Below are 20,005 nucleotides of genomic sequence, written 5' to 3' on the forward strand. Positions count from 1 at the left end.
ACTTTCCAGGTGGGACGCTACAATCATTATACTCATTTCTAAATGCCAGAAAGAAAATCTAGCAAACAAATACGACAAATTTTCGAGATAACAGTTTATAAATCTTCGGCTAGTTTTGTCCCTCATATTCATTACCCAAAGTTATCAGTCAGCCACTTAAGTGATTCTTGAGACTATAATGTGCCAGACACTGCCCTGGGGATAAACAGAAATTAAGAGAGAGAGATCCCTTCTCTAACGGCTTCCCTGGTGGTTCAGTGATGAAGAATTCACCTGCAATGCAGGAGACATGGGTTTGATCCCTGGGTCAGGAAGATTCTCTGGAGGGAGGGCATGGCAACCCACTCCAGTATTCTTGCCTGGAGAATCCCATGGACACAGGAGCCTGGCGGGCCACAGTCCATGGGATCACAAAAGAGTCAGACATGACTGAGTGACTAACATGTTCACTTTCAGGCTTTCTCTGACTACCTAACAACAGGAGGAGATAAATAATCCATCAGTTATAAATCTGCTAAGACATGAAAATCATGTCCCCAGAGTACTCCCAGGATTAGCTCTGCAGGGAACCATTGACAGCATTCTCAGCAATAAGACAGGAAGGAGGAACAGAACGTTGTATTTGGAAAGAAATGTGAAAAATGTAGAGAAAACATGTTACAAATATTACTTTTCGAGATACATCTTTGCAATACATAAGGTGTAGTATAGGACTTTCTGTGCATAAAAGTGAAACAGTGTTTAACTTACTTGAACTATCAGAGTAAATGGCATCTTTTCCAAACATGTATAGCTCTCCATCTTTAGAAATAACAGAACTACTTCCATTATTGCAGGCTGTATACACCACAATCTTTCCTTCCATCTTAATTATCTTCTTAGGCTTGTAAGGTTTTGATTGCCGCCTGCTCTTAGCTTAAAAAAAAAAAAAAAAAAAAGATATTTAATTTAAGGCATCTATTTACAAATAAAAATAATGATTTGTATACAAAGCCCAAGGAAAAACCCTATCATTTGCATTTATCATACACTTGATTTATGTATTTTTACAAAGGCCTGAGCTTCCCAACATGTCAATTAAATGAGTCAATCTGAAAGCCTCATCTTGTTAAATATTTATCAGGCTACTACTATCAGATCCTCTTCTTTGTAGTACACTGAAATTTCAAAAGAGAAACAGCAATTTTCTAACAAACTTCTAGGGAGCCCATTCTCTAGATTAGCTACTTACATTATGATACCATTCCACTGTCATCTGTATCTATTTTAAATCCCTTTTTATCAAACTCTATCTCACATGTATTCCTCTGTGAGATCCTGGAAAGTATTTAAAACCAGCTTCTCATTCATTCAACACATATTAAGTATTTACTCCTAGTCAGAGACTGAAAGGAAGGGAAATGTGCATATGGAGGGAGAGCAAATAGATTTAAATGTAGATGATTTAAGCACCCTCTGCTCTCAAAAACTAAATCCCTGAAATGAGCAAAAATATCAATCTTCTGTTCCCTCAGTGATTCCCAGTTCTTGCATGCCTTTCTGAATAAAAACATATTGCTATGCTGGGTACAATTCTAGGATTAAAATACCATTGTATTTTTTCTTGTAACATGAACTATATACATATATACAGCAACTAAGTCATCTGGTGGTCAAGCAAAGGAAGAATCATGTCCTCCACATCCTAGAAGGAAAAACTGGCTGGGCTGAGTTTCTGAGATATGGCAATATACTTCATGGCTATTTAAAAAGATTTTTTCAGCATAACTTTTATTTGCACATGATATCTACATTAGATGTTGACTTCAAACCTAATCCTCCTAAGATGCTACCCCAACTGCAATAACGTACTATGTACAAGTTACAAAAAGAGACAAAGGACACTTTGAGGAAGACTGAACAGAAGCATAGGAAAGATAAGTGAAAATTGTTTAATTTTTCATTGCTCAGGAGTTTTATCATAATGAAATAACACCAAGAACAGTGTTTCGTAACTGATACTATTACACAATTCACATAAGGTTTACTTCATCCTGAAATACATACTCTTTACAAAACTTGGGGTTACCTAAAAGAATATACTGGAATAAATAAGTTTTTAAAAATGACACCAACAGACAAAACAGATAAACAGCCATGTATGCAATGTATAAGGCCTACAAAAATTCATGAATATGAACTCTAGTATGAAACCAGCAATCACGGTTCTTTAATGTTCACCATGGACTGAATACTCCTCGGTATAAAATGTATTAACTTGAGAAGGCTAGTGCTGTTGAAACTCATGTACCCTTTGTTAATAAATTCCCCAGCATTTCTACTGAACAGTCCACTCACTCGACTCTCCATCCTCTCCTTTACTGGCAGATCCTGTGAAGAATATGCTTCCATCTTCTGCGACTAAAAGGGCATGAGAGCCATCATGTCCAACGGAAAAGTGCACGATCTTTGGGGATTTCGTAATTGGTAGCTCAACCCATTTTCCTGCTGAAGGACCACCTTGTTTGATTCCGAGACTCTGGTATTTGCCAGTGTAATATATCTTAACATGTGCAGAAAAAAAATACAAACAGGAATTACAGTGCCTCTTGGAGTAGTACACCAGGTTTCACAGGACAGAAAAAAACTTCCTTACTTTACTGAGAATAAAAACAACAAGAATTCAAAAAACTCTTATTTTTTTTAGGGCTTCCCTGGTGGCTCAGTGGTAAATAATCCGCTTGCAACACCGGAGACACAGGAGATGTGGGTTCTATCCCTGGGTCAGGAAGAGGCCCTGGAGAAGGGAATGGCAACCCATTCCAGTTACCATGGACAGAGGAGCCTAGCAGGCTATAGTCCTAGGGGGTCACAAAAGTGTAATATATCTTAATGGGTATAAATAAAAATACAAAACAGGAATTACAGTGCCTCTTGGAGTAGTGCACCAGGTTTCACTTGACAGAAGAAAAACTTCCATACTTTACTGAAAATAGAACAACAAGAACTCAGACTCTTTAATACTACTCAACTTCTGAGAACTGAGCAGGAGAGAAACAGGCATATGTCTGCAGAAATACACAGTTCACAATAGTTTTTTCATCTCTACTCAGGATACTTATCATTTTTTTAAGTATCCTGAATAAATATGAATAAATATATGCCATAAATATACTCCAAACATAGAAGGAAATTCATAAAATTCTCAATTCATTTTTCCCAGTGAAAAAACCTCACAAATATACTGTATATGACTCAAAATTTTCACTTTCATGTTCTTTTAATTACCTTACTTTATCCTCACATCACCAGATACAAAAAAAGCTTCCATCTCTATAAACAGACCTCTACAATCTGCAACTTAATTGTACGTCCTTCTACTTTCCCCAACTTGTAGTCTAAATGTCTACACATTTACAAAAATTTCCAAGGGACATCCTATTCAAAATAAACACAAATGTGAATTCACTCCAACTCAAAAAATTATACAAAAGCTCCATAATTAAATATTTGTAAAAAGGTAACATTCTATAAAGTTTAGAAAGTTTTATACTCAAATGTCACAATTTTTAATACTATTTCAACATGAAATTTTAATATATATAAAATCTTTAATCAAACTTTAAAACATGATTGTTTACACATGTAAACTATGTAAGCTAATCAACTGATTATACCAACTATCTCTTAGAGCAAATAATGTTCATTTTTAATCCTAAGAGTAATTTACCTTTCCATTTGCTGTTTTCATTAGTGCAAACTCTCGTCCTGCACCAAGAACTGCTGACTCCTCATCAAATCCAGTACCTGATAATACAGTAAGACTTCATAAATACTATCACAGTTTTAATATGAATAACTTCAAGCACAACTTTTATGACTTCAAGTAACGAAAAAATTAATCCAATTAATATCACTCAAAAATAAAGATGACACAGTATGTCATATGGCTCAATTTGAAAAAATATTAACAGTAGCTACACTACTCCAAGCAAGAATAAAGTTACCATAAGCTTCTTCATTTGTTTCAGATTGTGGTTTAACCGCTGTCATGTCCAACTCTTTGTGACCCCATGGACTGTAGCCCATCAGGCTCCTCTGTCCATGGAATTCTCCAGGCAAGCATATTGGAGTGGGTTGCCATTTCCTTCTTCAGGGGATCTTTCCCACCCAGGGATCAAACCTGGGTCTCCCGCATTGCAGACAGATTCTTTACCAACTGAGCCACCAGGGAAGCACAGATGTTTGAGTGCCAAATTATTTTCTTAGTGTTAAAAAAAAAAATTGTTTACATCAATGTTAGCTGAATTCCTTCAATTAATGAGTGAACTAATTTTTACTGGGCATCTATTAGCTATCAGGCATTACAGAATGCATGAGACTTTCCTATTTGGTCCTCATAATTAGTGCTTCCCTGGTGGCTCAGATGGTAAAGAATCTGCCTGCAGTCAGGAGACCTGGGTTCAATCCCTGGGACGGGAAGATCCCCTGGAGAAGGAAATGGCAAGTATTCTTGCCTGAAGAAATCCACGGACAGAGGAGCCTGGTGGGTTACAGTCCATGGGGTCACAAAGAGTTGGATACAACTCAGTGACTAATACACACACCTCATAATTATATTGTTTGGCCTACAAACGAGCAAATACATAAAGTGTGGTGAGACAGGTCTTGACAAGGGAGTGTTTGAGTTTGAACAATACTATGCAGATATTTGAATTAAGGTATTTTAGATTCCCTGTTCCAAGTTTTTTTCTACAGAAAGTTTCATGTAGATACTCCATGAATTTGAATGCATATATGTGCATATACACACACAGATCCTTATGCATACTTTCAAGTTGTGAAACTATGAGTAAACATTTATTAGCACATTTTATTAGTTTGTCCAAGTATATAAACTATTAATAAATTTACAGGATTTTGAAATTTGGAAAAGATGAGTTCAATACAGTATTTTTCTATGGAAAAACAAAATACTATACAAATGTGCAAGATAAATCACTAATGAAATTTAATAAATTTAATAAGATAACAGTCAAAACAGCTGGGTCTTGCAAAGAATCCCACAAGTTAAGACATGGAACTACTAAATCGGGAGCAGTATGGCAAACCAAAACTGAGACCCTCATGGAAACTAATCCTACTTACTACTATGACATGGCAAGAGCAGGTATACTAAATCCCAGAAATACTCTGCGAATGTCTGTATTTCTATATCCAAATGAAAATTTTTAAATCAAATGCTAGGCCAGTTACCATTCTGACAATCTATGGAATCATTCCATGGCTATCCTGATAAACTTGTTCAAATAAAAATCAAAGGCTTCAAGTTACTCCTCGTTACCTGTACATGTTTACTCATAAGTGTGCTTCATAGTAACAGACAGCAAAACAGCTACCTAATACAAGCTGTAATACAATGCTGAAAACACAATGTTAGTTTTCAAAAGGAAAAAAAAAATCTGAAAGTAAAATATGGAAGAAAGGTCTTTTTTGACCATCTTACTTATAATATGCAAGTCCTTTTCCAGATCAAATAGTGAGATACCACAGGCATGCAAGCATTTTCTGGCCAGTTTAAGTTGTAATTCTTGCTGTAGCACAGGTTCTGTGCTTGTAGCAAATATTCTGACAACAAACCCATCCTAAAAGAAATAAAACAACCAGAGTATTCTGTTACATGAATGGATTCCACCTAATAAAAATCAAATAATTTATGAAAAAAGGATTCCCTTTATGCCAGCTTCTCATGACTCAGAATACTTACATCTCTGGAAGCAGCTATCTGATTAATATATTCTCCATCAGTGAATAAAATATTTTGACCTTCAGTGTGACAATCTGTGCAAAAGGAAGAAACAGCAATTACATTACAGTATAAATAAACACCTCACAAAATGACTTTACTCCTCTGCTGAAGTCAGAATGAGAGCTCTCCACACAATAAAGATAATTTAAACTCAATGGGAGACTGTGCTTTTTTAAACAGCTACAGATTAACAGAAACTAAACAATTCAACTAATTATATACATTACATTTTGTGCTTACATTTTTTAATCTTCCATAATCATGGACCTGAGAGTCCACCTAATTTCAAAATGAATTAGTATTAGATATAGTCTGATAATAAACATGCACCACGATGAACAAACTATAATGTTGGTTATAATCATGTCAATACAATCACATGCGAAATAGGCAACCCTCTACCTTCAGACATACATCACAGTCATTAGTGTCACAGAAAAATACAGACAGACTTAAAGCTTCTGCATTGGAGGTCTATGCTGTCCATCTACAGATATCCCTTGCTTTATAAAGTAGAACTGGCTGTACAGTTTTTAAGGTTTAATGCCTAGTCCCAGTATTTTTAGCATATAGCATGCTATATACACTTTTAAAATGTTCATCCTTCATAAAACAGTCACATCTAAGCTGATTTATCTCTTTTTTGGTCTGAAAGTGCTAACATTTGGTCTGGAATGCCATATTTCATCAATACTATACAGTCTCTGTAGAACAGTGTACTACATACTTTGATCAAAATATGCAGACAAACACAATTGTAACAAGGGATAGCCGTATTACAGAAGGACCACTGGGACATGTGTTAGTGACTGCTACTTAAATAACATGAAACTACAAGCAGCTCAGTATCTAAGTATAAACTGTATCCTTTAGAAAAAACAAATGTTCAGCAAGCAAGTCTAAAAGCACACACACACTTCCCAAAGTAACTGCAGAGAACTAGGATGAATCTCTCCATTAATTACAATGCCAAAGAAATAATATTTCATTTCTATTTGCACCTGAATCAGCAGAACATAAAAGTCTGGTTTTGGAATGCAGTAATGGAGCCCACCCAAGTAAGCTGGATTACTCTATATCTTTGCCCAGGAGCTTCATACTAGCATACTTCCTTATTATAAATATGCAAAACACAGGCAGACCCTTACCAAATAGAGAATTCAGTGATCACAAACTGGAAATAGAAACTGGGAGACAAGGCCCACTGGTAGCCCAAGAGACTTGGTAATCAAAGAGAGGAGAAATCGAAAGAAAGAGTTCCTAGTCCACTGTACAGAATACAAAGAGGCGCAAGAAAGATGCTTCTCAAGCTCTAAGCAGTAAGATTTTAAACTAAAAAGCAAAGAAGAAAAACTCATTATAATTTCAGATAAATGCAGGGGTGAGGAGTGAAACGGCGCAAGAAGAGTAGCAAAAGCTCTCATGATCGGAGGCAGCATGTCACCAGACACAAAGAGTAATGACACAGGGGTACAATATAAAAGGGACGCCAACATACAAGGCTAAAGTTACAATTAACGGGGAAAAGTATGCTTTCAGCGCATCAGTGCTGGGGTGAAAATAACTTATTTATAAAGTAGACTATAAGACAAGTTGGGACATGAAGCTCAAAGAATTACTAGATTTCTGTCAATTTTAAACATGGTATTCATTACCATCTATAAACCCCTAGCTAGAGGAAAAAAGGGGACTATTAAAGAAAACTGCCGTCCAGGTCAAAGAAAGGGAAAAATGACCACAGGCTTCTTCAGGCTTGAAGGCAAGTCTTCCTGCCGCACGACTTCAAAAAGATTGCGCTCTTCATCCTTTCTGTCTCCGTCATGTGATGTCCTAAGACAGCATCTTCGGGAAAATATCAAGACACACAACATGGGACTATTCTGACCCAGTTTGGTTCCTTCCTCACCATGAATATGGTACTTATTTGTGAAACACAGAAAGCCACATTTGTGTTGTTAAAAGTCGCATTTCATATGCTAAATGAAATCGAGGGATTTCAACTGAATAAGAATATTAACGAGTCACTTTTTTTTTTTTTACCATGATGGAATATATAAAACAGCTGCATGTAGACCATTTTCAAATGGTCTTTCTCAGTTACAGTCTCAGTTAAATGACCAAGGTCTTTCAAAAGCAAATCCTTTCTATTAGTATCCATCTGTCTTGAGGGGGTGGGGCATGGGATTGAGAACTTTTCTTCCATTAAGACATCCTAAAATGACTTACACAGAGTGACAGAGGTGCTCACTGGAGTGAGATTCACTCTGCACAAAATTAGAAGGCATCCCCATTTCAATACACTAATCAATGGAATATATTTTGTGACACTAAAATGATGTCACAGAAGACTATTTAATGACCTGGAAATATATTCAGAATACTGAGTGGAAGGGATAGGTTAAAAAAGCAATAAATAGCATACAATCACTTTTGTACATGTATGTACACAATATGCATAGAAAAAAGGAAGGATATTTTTCACTAATATGTCAGTAGTGGTTACAGATCGGAAGTGGGGTTACAATTAATTTTTATTTTGTTTTGCTCATATGATATTTATATAATAAATGTGATTACTTTTAACATATATATATATATAAGGGGCACATGCTATTTCTTAACATTTTTGCTGTTATTGTTGTTATCATCATCATCATCATTATCATCAGGATCAGAGGGATCAGAAACATGGCCTTGGACTTGTGATGATTAAAAAACAAACAAACAAACAAACACAAAACAAACAAACCTCCTGTAGACATATCTGAAAACAGTGTTATTTACCAAATGGCTTTAATAAGTCATCTGTTTTCCAAAGTAGCTTTATTTGTGAAACACACATGAAATGTGACATTTAGCTTACTGTGGCATCAGGTACACTAATTTGATATATATATATATATATATATATATATATATATATAGCTATATTCAAATAAATGTTTCATGAGGTTATAAAAAATCTTAAAAATTAACAAGCAGCCAGGGAGCAATTAACCTTCACACTGCGTTCTTCAGAAGTTCTCAATCATTTTCAGATGGCCAAGTGCCTTGAAGTAGTTTTGCTCCTTACCATGAAATTGCTGGTGGATGTATTAAACACTGAAGATTTTAGTACAGAGAATGTATTAAGGTATAAGCAAATTCAAATACCTTACAGTGGAGAATATATTATGCATTTGCCCAAGAATTTAGACAGCACAGTGATCTGAAGGATAAATACATATGTACAACCTCAAAATTAAAGCAAAATGAATTGTGTCCAAAATGCCTTATCAGAGTATTATCAAAAAGTATAAATGAAAAAAATTTTTAAATTCCTGACCCACCCTAAAAACCTCTGTCTCTGAAAACCCTTTAAAAATAAATTAGAAAACACAAAGCACACTGTTGTTAAAGTAAAAATAAAGAGAAGGTTCTTTACACCAAGATTATTCAAGAGCCAGGGTCGTGGGTTTATTAAGAACAACAAAGCCAACATTCCCCCCCCACTGATTCAGGAGCTGAAAAGGCATGGTAGGGGGAAACAAACTACAGAATTTGGGCAAGAATTTGAAAATCAGTATTAAAACACTTCAGACTATATTTACAGTATCTGTTTTTCTCACATGCATTAATTTTCTATAGACTATAAAATGTTCTGCATGTCAAGATTGCTTCAATCTGTTTGTAAGCAAGCACTGCTCCTTGCTAACCATTCTTTATATGTCTCAGCGGCCTAACATGCACATCTCTTAAAATCACCTGTGAAGACAACAGACGACTAGTTGAGTAACATACCTGGTAACAGCACAGTGCCATCCTGTTCCAGTGTTTCAGGGCTTATTCTTATGGCTGTCATGCTGTGGTTATTCACATCTCTATACAATAAATAACCCTGACAACAACAAAAAAATTTTGTGTTCTTATATACTGAAATATTTTTTCATTACCCACTTACTAGAAGAAGTAGTCATACAGGTCTGTATTACAGTGTTTTGAGGTACAATAATACATCAATATTGATGTCTGAAACATTAAAGATTTAAATCTTTAATGATTAAAGATTTTATATTTTAATCTTTAAAGATTAAAGACTTAAAATATAAGAACCTGAATATACTTTAATAAGAGTAGGTATTATATACCACTAAATATCAATTTAACCTATTAATTCTACAATATAAATATTAGATACACTACACAGGACAATAAAAATATTTTGGTCAAGATTATTATATCACTTGCCAAGTAAATAACAGAAACGACTGCTGTTACTCTCACAAATATCTAGGTTAATATTTAAAAATCAGTAAAGTAGTGGTTTTAGATAGAGTGATATGTCATTGAACATACTTCAGTAAGTATATTTCCCAGGACATTATTTGTTAGATAAAATACAGAAGTGGCAAATAAAAATTTGAAATATTAAACCAAGTTATGTTTTGAGAGACAATCACTGAGTAATTAATTTGATAATTAAATTTTAATTTCAAAATCTCCCCCAAAAGTTGATATATAGAAAGACTATTTTTCATACAACAATAATTTTTATAATTTTCAAAATGCTTTCAAATATCTTTTTTCAACTGATGCTGACGACAATCTGAGAGCTAGGCAAGATAGGCATGCAGGGACATCTTTATTCTATATTCTTCCACAAGGAAACTTGGGCTTCACTTCTCAGGAAAGGATAGTATAAAATAGATATTTCCGGCCCTTTGACCTTCGTTCATTTGCTTCATTGTTCGTTTGCCTCATGCATCCAATTGCTGACACCCAGTTGGTCATGTCAGTCAGGTGATGAGAACACAGCATTAATAGAACTACACAGGCCCAGATCTTTTCTCTCACTGGTTATTCTCTGCATGCACCTCCATGCAGGCAGCTGCCTACTGGGCAGGCCACACACCACTCCCTGGAAGGCACTGATCTAGACTTAGGATGGAAGAGTTCATGGTAAAAAGCTTTAATTTGGCTTTGGGTCACAGTTACATTCCCAATTCAGATTTGCAAATAATAAAGGTGGTCTTTGATGCTTAACTAGAGGCTCACTTAAACAAGGACTCCAACAGGAGACATATTTATTCCCATTTTAAGCTAAATCATACAGGATCAAATAAACCAGCTGAGTTGTCCACAGTCTCACAGCTGGTAAGAAGCAAGGCCAGACCTAAAAGTAAACCTCTTATGAAAGTGTCAGTGTTCCACGCCAACGTTCTTTATACTACACCGTATCATTAGTATAGTCATATTATTAAAAACACGCTATATCTGTTTAAATAGAAGTGATATTATTTACTGATGACACAAGTATGAACCACATATTTGAAAAGACAGGAAGAAAAGTTTGGTTTACTGTGAGATATTCTCCTACCTGAGCATACCCTAACCAAGACTTTTTTTCTTTTCTGTTTCTGATGCGAGATGTAGAATTATATATATGGCCCTGCAAAACAACAAAAGTTAGTTCTAGCAACAGTTTTATAATTAATAACCTGTGAAAACTAACATACATGGATGAATGACATTTAACACGTATATTCCATTTTGATTTTCAAAGAAATAACATCAACCTTAGATGGCACTCTAAAAGCAAGAAACAGAAGATAATTCAGTATAAGATATAACTTGCACTCTGATTAAGAATCACTTACCCAAAAAAGAAAAAAAAAATCACTTACCCTAACCGTTCCACTGTATCCAGAGCCAATTTTGTACAATCCATCTTTGCATAACAGATAAAGAAAAAATCCATCATTCTGAAGTAGACATTGATCATCCTCATCAACAGATATTTCTTTTAATGGCCACTTGTGCATTAAAGCTGCTTTCTTAATGCCATTGCTAAACCAGTCCTGAATTTGAATTTTTCCCACCAACACTGCCTGTACACTTCTCTGTAGTGAATTTAATATCATTGGCACCTAGTCAGAAGAAAAACATTTTCAAATGTCTCAAACACAAAGCAGACTAAATAAAGATATTTTATTAATATATCATTTATAAGAAAAAATGTTATTCAGAATGATTATATTTGGCATGTCAGCAAAAAGTAGCAACTGAAAATCTATAAGAAACAAATCTCAAGCAGGACAAAACAAAAATGTAAATACAAAGAACATTAATTTGCTTTTGTGACCAAAAACACTGAAATATGCATTTTTCTCCAAAACACAGGTTAACATACTAGATTAGTAAAAAGTATGAATACTGAAACATATTTTTTTGTATAGAGTGCACACAAACCAAAATGGTATCTTTGTATGATATGTATATCCATTAATATATTATATGACATTGAAGTACAAAATTAAGCCTAAGAGAAATACTGCTCTTCTACAGATGAAACAAAATTTCCAGTATTTCTCTTCTACGTTGTTTATTATGCCTAGTACCCATTAACATCAACATTTTTCCGTGATATGAAAACTTAATTTTATGAATTATGTATTTATCCAGCATTCATTTAAATGAGTCCTCAAAAGTCACCAGCATGGGACCAACAGTCGGACCCCAGAGAAATCCCCCTGCTTCTCACTTTTTGCCTCTCTCTCACTACCCAAGGATGGCTGCCACGTATCTGACTGCAGGGCAGACCCAAGGGCACTGTGTCAGCTCCAGTTCTCCAGCTCCACTGTCCAATATGACAGCCACCAGCCACACTGAGTACTGAGCTCTTAAAATAGGGTTAGTGTGACTTGAGATGTGATTTAAACATAAAATACACACTGGCTTTTGAAGGCTTAGTTAAAAAAAAAAAAGAGTATAGATTTTATTAATAATTTCATATTGATTACATGTTGAAATTATTTTTGGATATATTGAGAAAATCCATTATTAAAATTAATTTCATCTGTTTCTATCTTCTTAATGTGACTAATAGAAACATTTAAATGACATAGGTGGATTACAGTATACTTCTATTGGACAGCACTGTTCTAGAGGGCAGAGATTCAGAGGGATAAATAACCCACTGTTCATTGATATTTCCTCTTCCCCTTTGAGACCTGAGGCCTCTGACCCAATCAAAATGCAGAACTTTTACTTTTAGGAAACTTTTATTTATGTATATGGTTGAATACTACAAATTCTCCCCCTAGAAGTAACTACATTAAACTACATTAAACTGTCTTATCTAGAATTGATATCCACATTCTTATATGCCACAGCTTCATTTTCAATTTTTTTTGTTTCAGATACTTTTAATGAGTCTACTATCAAAGATGATACTCTTCCTTTTTTCTCAAATCCTCCAAATTGAGCTATATAATCCTCTCTAGTTAAAGCATTATTCAGAAGTTATTTTATTGTGCCTGTAACAAAATTGTATCACATACTATATTTTCCTTATAATTTTTTTTTTTCACTGAGTCAACAATTGCCCTATTTTTGCATTTGCTAAGTTTCTTCTATACCTACCCCTATGGGTTCCTCATCCTCCTCTCAAACATCATCTCTAATGTTTCCCGTTGGCAATATCCTTCAAGAAGCCCTGCTCCCTAACGACAAGGGAAGGCACAGAGGTTGAAACTGTCCCATGCCTTGCATGTTCAAAAGCATCTTTATCTTCCCTCACACATGCCTGAGAGCTGCACTAAGCAGAGTGAACATCATTTTCCCTCAGAACTCTGAAGGCACCATTTGTTATTCTTTATGCCAATGCTGCTTTTGAGAAGTCCAACAACATTCTGCTCAATCTCTGGTACATAACCTGTCTTTGCACTCTGGGACCGTTATTCTTTCTTTATTGTGTTATGATTTTGCAAAGTTATTCTTGGTGTGAGTCTTTCTGTCATTCACTGTGTTGGGCACTCAGTGTGTGTTCTGTTGATCTGAAATGTGTAACTCGGGGGACGGGAAGTCTCCTTATGAAGCTTAGGTAATTTCTTCCTCTCTGCTTGTTGTTGTTTAGTCATTCAGATGTGTCCAACCCTTTGTGACCCCGCAGATTGCAGCCCACAAGGCTCCTCTGTCAATGGGATTTCCCATGCAAGAACACCACAATGGGTTGTCATTTCCTTCTCCAGGAGATCTTCCTCATCCAGGGATCAAAACCCACATCTCCTGCATTGGCAGGCAGATTTTTTACCACTGAGCCACCAGGGAAGCCCGTCCTCTCTGCTTGAATACCTATTAAATACTGGATTTTCTAGAAGGATCCTCTAATTTTACTTTATATAATCTATTTTCTTTCTTTTGCTCTGTTTTCTATTGTCTGGGGAACTCTTTAATCTGAACTTCTAACGCTTCTACTGATTTTATTGTGATCTTATATTTTTTAACTTGCAAAATCTTTGTTCTGAATTTTTCAAAAACACTGCTCTTTAATGTAAATAATCATCTTTTCATCCCTCTTTAAAATACAAATTACTCTTAGAGTTTTTCTGTTCCCTGTACTCTTTTCAGCAAAATTGTTAGTATTATTATTACTATTTTTACTGATTTAGGGTATTCTGTCTTTCACGTTAACCCAGTAATACTTGGCTCTCTCTCTCTCTTTAGTCTCTAAGTCATGTCTGACCCTTGCGACCCCATGGACTGTAGCCCGCCAGGCTCATCTTTCCATGGGATTCTCTAGGCAAGAAAACTGGAGTGGGTTGCCGTTTCCTTCTCCAAATACTTGGCTATACACTTATTTGTAAAGAGTAAGCAACTAAAAAAACTGACAGAAAGCTGCTGTGAACCGACAGAGTCTGACAGACGGCGAGCTCACCTCAAACTGATCCCGCCAGGTTCAGCAGTTTCACTGCAGGGTCTCTTACTACCTGCCAGATGTCTGCATCTGTAAGTCTTTCCTCACTTTTTTCTCCAAAAAAGAATCTTCCAGTCTTTTTCCTAGAAGCTATAAGCCTCACTCTCAGTATACTGGGAACTCTGAGGATGGAGGAAGGCCATCATCAATATGGAGACTTTCACTTAATCTCCACATTCAGCCTGGCTCCTCAATTTCACTCTCAACTGTGCCTGGTTTCCCCTGGCCTCTCTGGCTCAAATTTCTTTACACGGAAAACCTAACTCTTAGGGGTAGGAGAGGAGGACAGGTGACCGGCTGGGAAGTGTAGAGGAAGGGCTCTGGGGTTCTGGAGCTTTCATTACACAGAATCCCAGTCTATTTTTAGCTTTTCCCCTCACCACCATTTTCCAGGCACCTATTACTTCCAATTCTAAATTCTATCTGTATTTTTAGGTGAAAATCAACTTACCTTCTGTGGGTATTAGCTTCTTCAGAAGTTTAAGCTTTCCCAGTATTTACGTTCTAAAAATGTGTCCCATTCTTAGAAGTTTATACTTTAAAAAGAATCCTTTATTGTAATCTTTGTGGAGACTGCAAGGGTGGAGAGGAGAGCAGAAACTAGGCGTCTCCAACATGGCCCTATTTCTCTCCTGCTTTCTGAGTGTTAGCTTTAAGAAAACCCAGAACTACAATTAGAAGTCTCAGATGTACCCCTTTTTTTCTCCTATTGATTTCTCACCAACAGTGTGGCAGTACCTAGAAATTTTATTCTGATAAACTAGAGTTCGTTAATCTGAGGATTTCAAGTCATTCACCAATTCTGGAAAATCTTAGCCATTATTTTAAATACTATCTCTCCATGAATCTATTACTAGCCTTGTGGAACTCAGATTGTACTTCAAACTTTCTCATTCTCTATGTTTCTTATTTTTCATGTTTTATCTCTCTGTGCTGCATTCTGAATAATTTCTTCCTCTATCTTTCAGTTCACTGCTTCTATCTTCAACTACATTATCCACTGGTTAACTCATCCTTTAAGTTTCTAATTGTAACCATTTGGTTTTTCATTTCCAGGAGTTCTATTTGGTTTGTTTTCTGATCTGATTATCTTTTATATCCTTATTCCTTAATAATACTTTTGACACTTTATTAATCATATTAAATATATACACACTTAATATCAAATTATATATAGAGAGAGACTTGGCAAGATTGATTCTGCTTTACTCTCTCTTTTCTCTCACATTGGGAGAAAGGAGACTCTCAATGGTGGTGCGTTTTTTCTATGTCCTTTTTGTTCGTGAGTCCAGATTCAGTAGTGTTGTGTCAGTGGGAAGTCTGTGAAATCTGGAGTTCATGTTTACAGAAGGGACTTTAGTCTCTTCCAGTAAGAGACCTCACATTATGGGCAACCTTACCTTAAAGTCTCAGCGTAAGCTTTTTGGAACAAGATAAGTAATTTGCATTTGGATCCCAGATAATTTGAGATGCAACACTTACATTTTCGGAGAAGGCTTTTCTTACCTGCTCCTAATCATTGCCCAGCCAAGAGAGTTTTGTGAAATGAATAGGTAGGTGAAATGGGGCCAAATCACGAAGAACACTATAGGTCATGTTAAGATAACAGGTTTTAATATGGCCTTTGACTTACAGCTGGGGATACAGTGATGCGGAAGGTCCTTAGAGAGCCACCGCTGTTGCTTTAGAGGATTGAGTAGTTTTGTGCAGCCCAATGCTTGAGCATAACTACAGCCAGACAGACATGGGTTCAAGTCCTGTCTCTGCTATCTGAAGGCTCTCTACACTGTAACTACATAAACTTCTTCCAGCTTTCAGTGTTCCACTCTTACTGCTATTTCCATGCTTTAGCACACAGATACCAAGACTATTCTCTCTCTCTACACCACCAATACCAACACCTCCTCCCTCTGCACTGGCTAATTTCAACTCACTGTTTAAGAACTCATGTCATATCCTCTCAAATAAATCTACACACAAAAAAAATCACTGGATTCTAATAAGTACCTTGTATATGGTCACTATATTTTTAACATTTGGCATGGATATTTGAATGTTTGTGTTATTCTATTAAAATTTTGAAAGTATTTATCTACATTTAAACTAAAATTTTGCTGAATCCTTAAAGCTTCCCTGGTGGCTCAGCTGGTAAAGAATCTGCCTGCAATGTGGGAGACCTGGGTTCGACCTCTGGGTTGGGAAGATCCCCTGGAGAAGGGAAAGGCTACCCACTCCAGTATTCTGGCCTGGAGAATTGTATAGTCCATGGGGTCGCAAAGAGTCAGACACAACTGAGCAACTTTCATTTTCATTTTTCACTTTCAAAGCACAGCAGAGAACAGTTTGGAAATCAATAAATTGGACTTCAAAATAAGTAAGAATCATAAAGACGGGAAAGAGGACTTCAGCAGGACAAAAAGAGGGAAAAGAATAAGAACAGAAATCTAGAGAAAGGACACTGCTCATGTTTGATATGGAAAGTTCAAAATCACTGAACAAGTCACAGACAGTAGCCCATTTACCCCTTTCCCTATATTTGGCTGCTAATGACAGGGTTCAGGCATCCCTTCTACATGTTCTGGAGATCATCCAAGGGGCCAGGAAAGAGCACGTAACAGAGACTTAAAATTGTAACTTCTTCAATTTCCAGAAAACATTCCAAAAGAATTAAATCCAGTCTGCCTATAAGTAAGTTTCTATTTCTCATCACTAACAAGGATGAAGAGCTTATTCCACAACTGCCCAGTAAAAGCTCAAAAAAAAAAAAAAAAAAATGCTGTATGTGAAGCAGAAATAGCTCAGAAACACATCAATCCACGAAAAACTATCACAACCAATTAGAAATATTGGAAAAATAATATACGCTTTTCTTTCAATGGGGAAGAGATATTTAGAAACTATGAAGGAATTCTACATTTGAAAATTCAGGGCAAGATGGGAGGTGGGGGAGGACAGAGAGCAAGCCCATGTTAAAGGAAAAGGAGGCTGCAGTGCTGACATAAAAACTACACTGAAGATGTAAGTTTTCACCAAATTTCATTTTATTATACCTTTCATGTCGTAGCATTAAACACACATGCAGTTTAGATCAACTGTCTTAGGTTATTTATACATCAACCTGGGATAGATCAACCACTATACTGAGCAAGAAAAAGCAGTGAATTCCAATTGACAGAAATTGAGGCAAAATGGCAACTTGGTCTCTTGTCCATTTCTAAGCAGCTCGAGATATGAAATACCTGAATAGTTTGGCAAGCGTGGCTGCCATTGTTGGTGAGGATGGCAGAGATGGCCTGCAGTGTCCTTCCTGTCTCTCCCCAGGAAGCCACCAGACTAAAGAGACAAGCGCAGGAAAGTGCTGTCAGAGACTGTCCTGTGCTGTCGTTCATTCCAGTACTTCGAACAGTGATTTCCAAAAGGAGCTGGAAGAGAGACTCTGTGGATAAAACAGAACTCAATTATGTCATTCAACATACAGAACATTATATGGTATCTGTTCATTTATTTAAACCTTGCCTCGTTTTTCAAAAAAATACTTAAGGTAGCTACAACAGTTCACATTTGTTCCTTTCTAGCTACCCTTTTTCACCCAAAGTTAGAATATTTACATAAAAAGGATCTTACAGAATACTTAGTCCAACTCCATATTTTTGTAAATGAAGAAATGGAAATCTACCCACAATCATTTAAAAGAAACTTGCTTTCAGGCATTCATAGTATTCAAGAACTAGCCTATTTAGGAGTAACAAACTATTCATTGCATTTATTTTCACCTTTTAGATTAGGAAAATACAGGCTTCTTAAAATGTTATATGCCCAAAAAACTATGTATTTATTTGCAAAACGACAAAAGAATACATAGAACACATGCAAAAATTTGCTTTCATATAAAATTGGCTTAATTGCTAACACAACAGCAGTGCATACTCAGAGACACAGAGAGAAAGAAGAAGAAGAAAAGAACAGAGTCATAAAGAGAGAAAATTTGAGAACAATGGAAAAAAAGGGGGAAAGGAGAAGGAAGGAAGGGGAAGGAAGAAAGAAAGAGAGAGAACTGATGTGCTGGAATTCTCTGCAAAAGGCCATCTGTGTTTTATTTCTTAGCTCCCAGAAACTGAGGCTTCCTCTTGTAGTCCCCGTCTTCCGCATCTAATCCCTAATTAATTAAGTCCTGTCAATTTTACTTCCTAATTCCTCCACTTTTTGCATCTCATCAGCATCTCCCCAACCCATGCTATCTACCACCTTCTCTTAATTGGACTACTAAAAGTATTCATAAATTAGCTCCTATAATTCACTTTTGCATTCTGATAGTCAAAGAGAAATTTTAAACCAAAAAATCTGTTTTTTCTTTCAAATCTATTCACTCCTTTGTTATTTACTCCTCTTCCTTCTTTCCTTTCTCACTCCCTACTTCACTTCTCTCTATATCCTTCAGTCTTTTCCCTTATTCCATCTAGCCTTCACTCTGTCTCTCTCTCCAACTGTCCTCCTTTTCCTCTATCCTTTCATCTACCTTTTTCCTTTGTTCATCCCGCCATTATTATCCTGCCCATTCATCTTATAATTATTCAGCCAGTATTTCCTGCATTCTCCCCGTACATCAGGAACTATCCTAGACATTGATGAAGACAAAGAACGTCCCTGGCAACAAAAAAAGTTAGATCAAATTGAAGAAGATAGTGTAAGACTATAAAGAATTTTTTAAACATAGTAGACAGTGATGTTCAATTCCTTCTAGAAACAGAACCATCCTCCTTGGACACAGCCTATCAAGCTCCACATGGCCTATTCCCTGCCTCCCCATCCTCGCACTCTCCACTCTGCTCACTGTCTTTTTCCCTTCCTACCTCCAAATCTTACCAGTGTGGAGATTCCTTAAAAAACTGGAAATAGAACTGCCATATGACCCAGCAATCCCACTGCTGGGCATATACACTGAGGAAACCAGAATTGAAAGACACACATGTACCCCAATGTTCATCACAGCACTGTTTATAATAGCCAGGACATGGAAATAACCTAGATGTCCATCAGCAGACGAATGGGTAAGGAAGCTGTGGTACATGTACACAATGGAATATTACTCAGCCATTAAAAAGAATACATCTGAATCAGTTCTAATGAGGTGGATGAAACTGGAGCCTATTATACAGAGTGAAGTAAGTCAGAACAAAAAACACCAATACAGTATACTAATGCATATATATGGAATTTAGAAAGATGGTAAGGATAACCCTGTATGTGAGACAGCAAAAGAGACACAGATGTATAGAACAGTCTTTTGGACTCTGTGGAAGAGGGCGAGGGTGGGATGGTTTAGGAGAATGGCATTGAAACGTGTATATTATCATATGTGAAACGGATCACCAGTCCAGGTTTGATGCATGATACAGGGTGCTCGGGAGTGGTGGGATGACCCAGAGGGATGGGATGGTGAGGGAGGTGGGAGGGGGGTTCAGGATGGGGAACACATGTACACC

General features: G+C 36.4%; 1 protein-coding gene across 9 annotated transcripts in view; it reads right to left on the reverse strand.

Moving 5' to 3' along the window:
- MYCBP2 (MYC binding protein 2) overlaps positions 1 to 20,005 on the reverse strand; it is a 270,299-nt gene that overhangs the window by 191,144 nt on the left and 59,150 nt on the right. For all 9 annotated transcript variants that reach the window (XR_011466330.1, XM_070380616.1, XM_005891177.3 and 6 more), the window contains exons 5-13: positions 17,762 to 17,958; positions 11,452 to 11,694; positions 11,145 to 11,216; positions 9,569 to 9,665; positions 5,747 to 5,820; positions 5,486 to 5,624; positions 3,710 to 3,786; positions 2,338 to 2,542; positions 751 to 915 (exon numbers count right to left, since the gene is read on the reverse strand). Coding sequence is in view for 8 of the 9 variants with exons in the window: in XM_070380616.1 (XP_070236717.1) it covers positions 751 to 915; positions 2,338 to 2,542; positions 3,710 to 3,786; positions 5,486 to 5,624; positions 5,747 to 5,820; positions 9,569 to 9,665; positions 11,145 to 11,216; positions 11,452 to 11,694; positions 17,762 to 17,958 (1,269 nt within the window). In the remaining variant the exon portion in view is untranslated. The remainder of the gene's footprint in view (positions 1 to 750; positions 916 to 2,337; positions 2,543 to 3,709; positions 3,787 to 5,485; positions 5,625 to 5,746; positions 5,821 to 9,568; positions 9,666 to 11,144; positions 11,217 to 11,451; positions 11,695 to 17,761; positions 17,959 to 20,005) is intronic.

This window comes from Bos mutus, chromosome 12 (genome assembly GCF_027580195.1).
Source record: "Bos mutus isolate GX-2022 chromosome 12, NWIPB_WYAK_1.1, whole genome shotgun sequence".
In the NCBI taxonomy this organism is placed as follows: Eukaryota; Metazoa; Chordata; class Mammalia; order Artiodactyla; family Bovidae; genus Bos; species Bos mutus.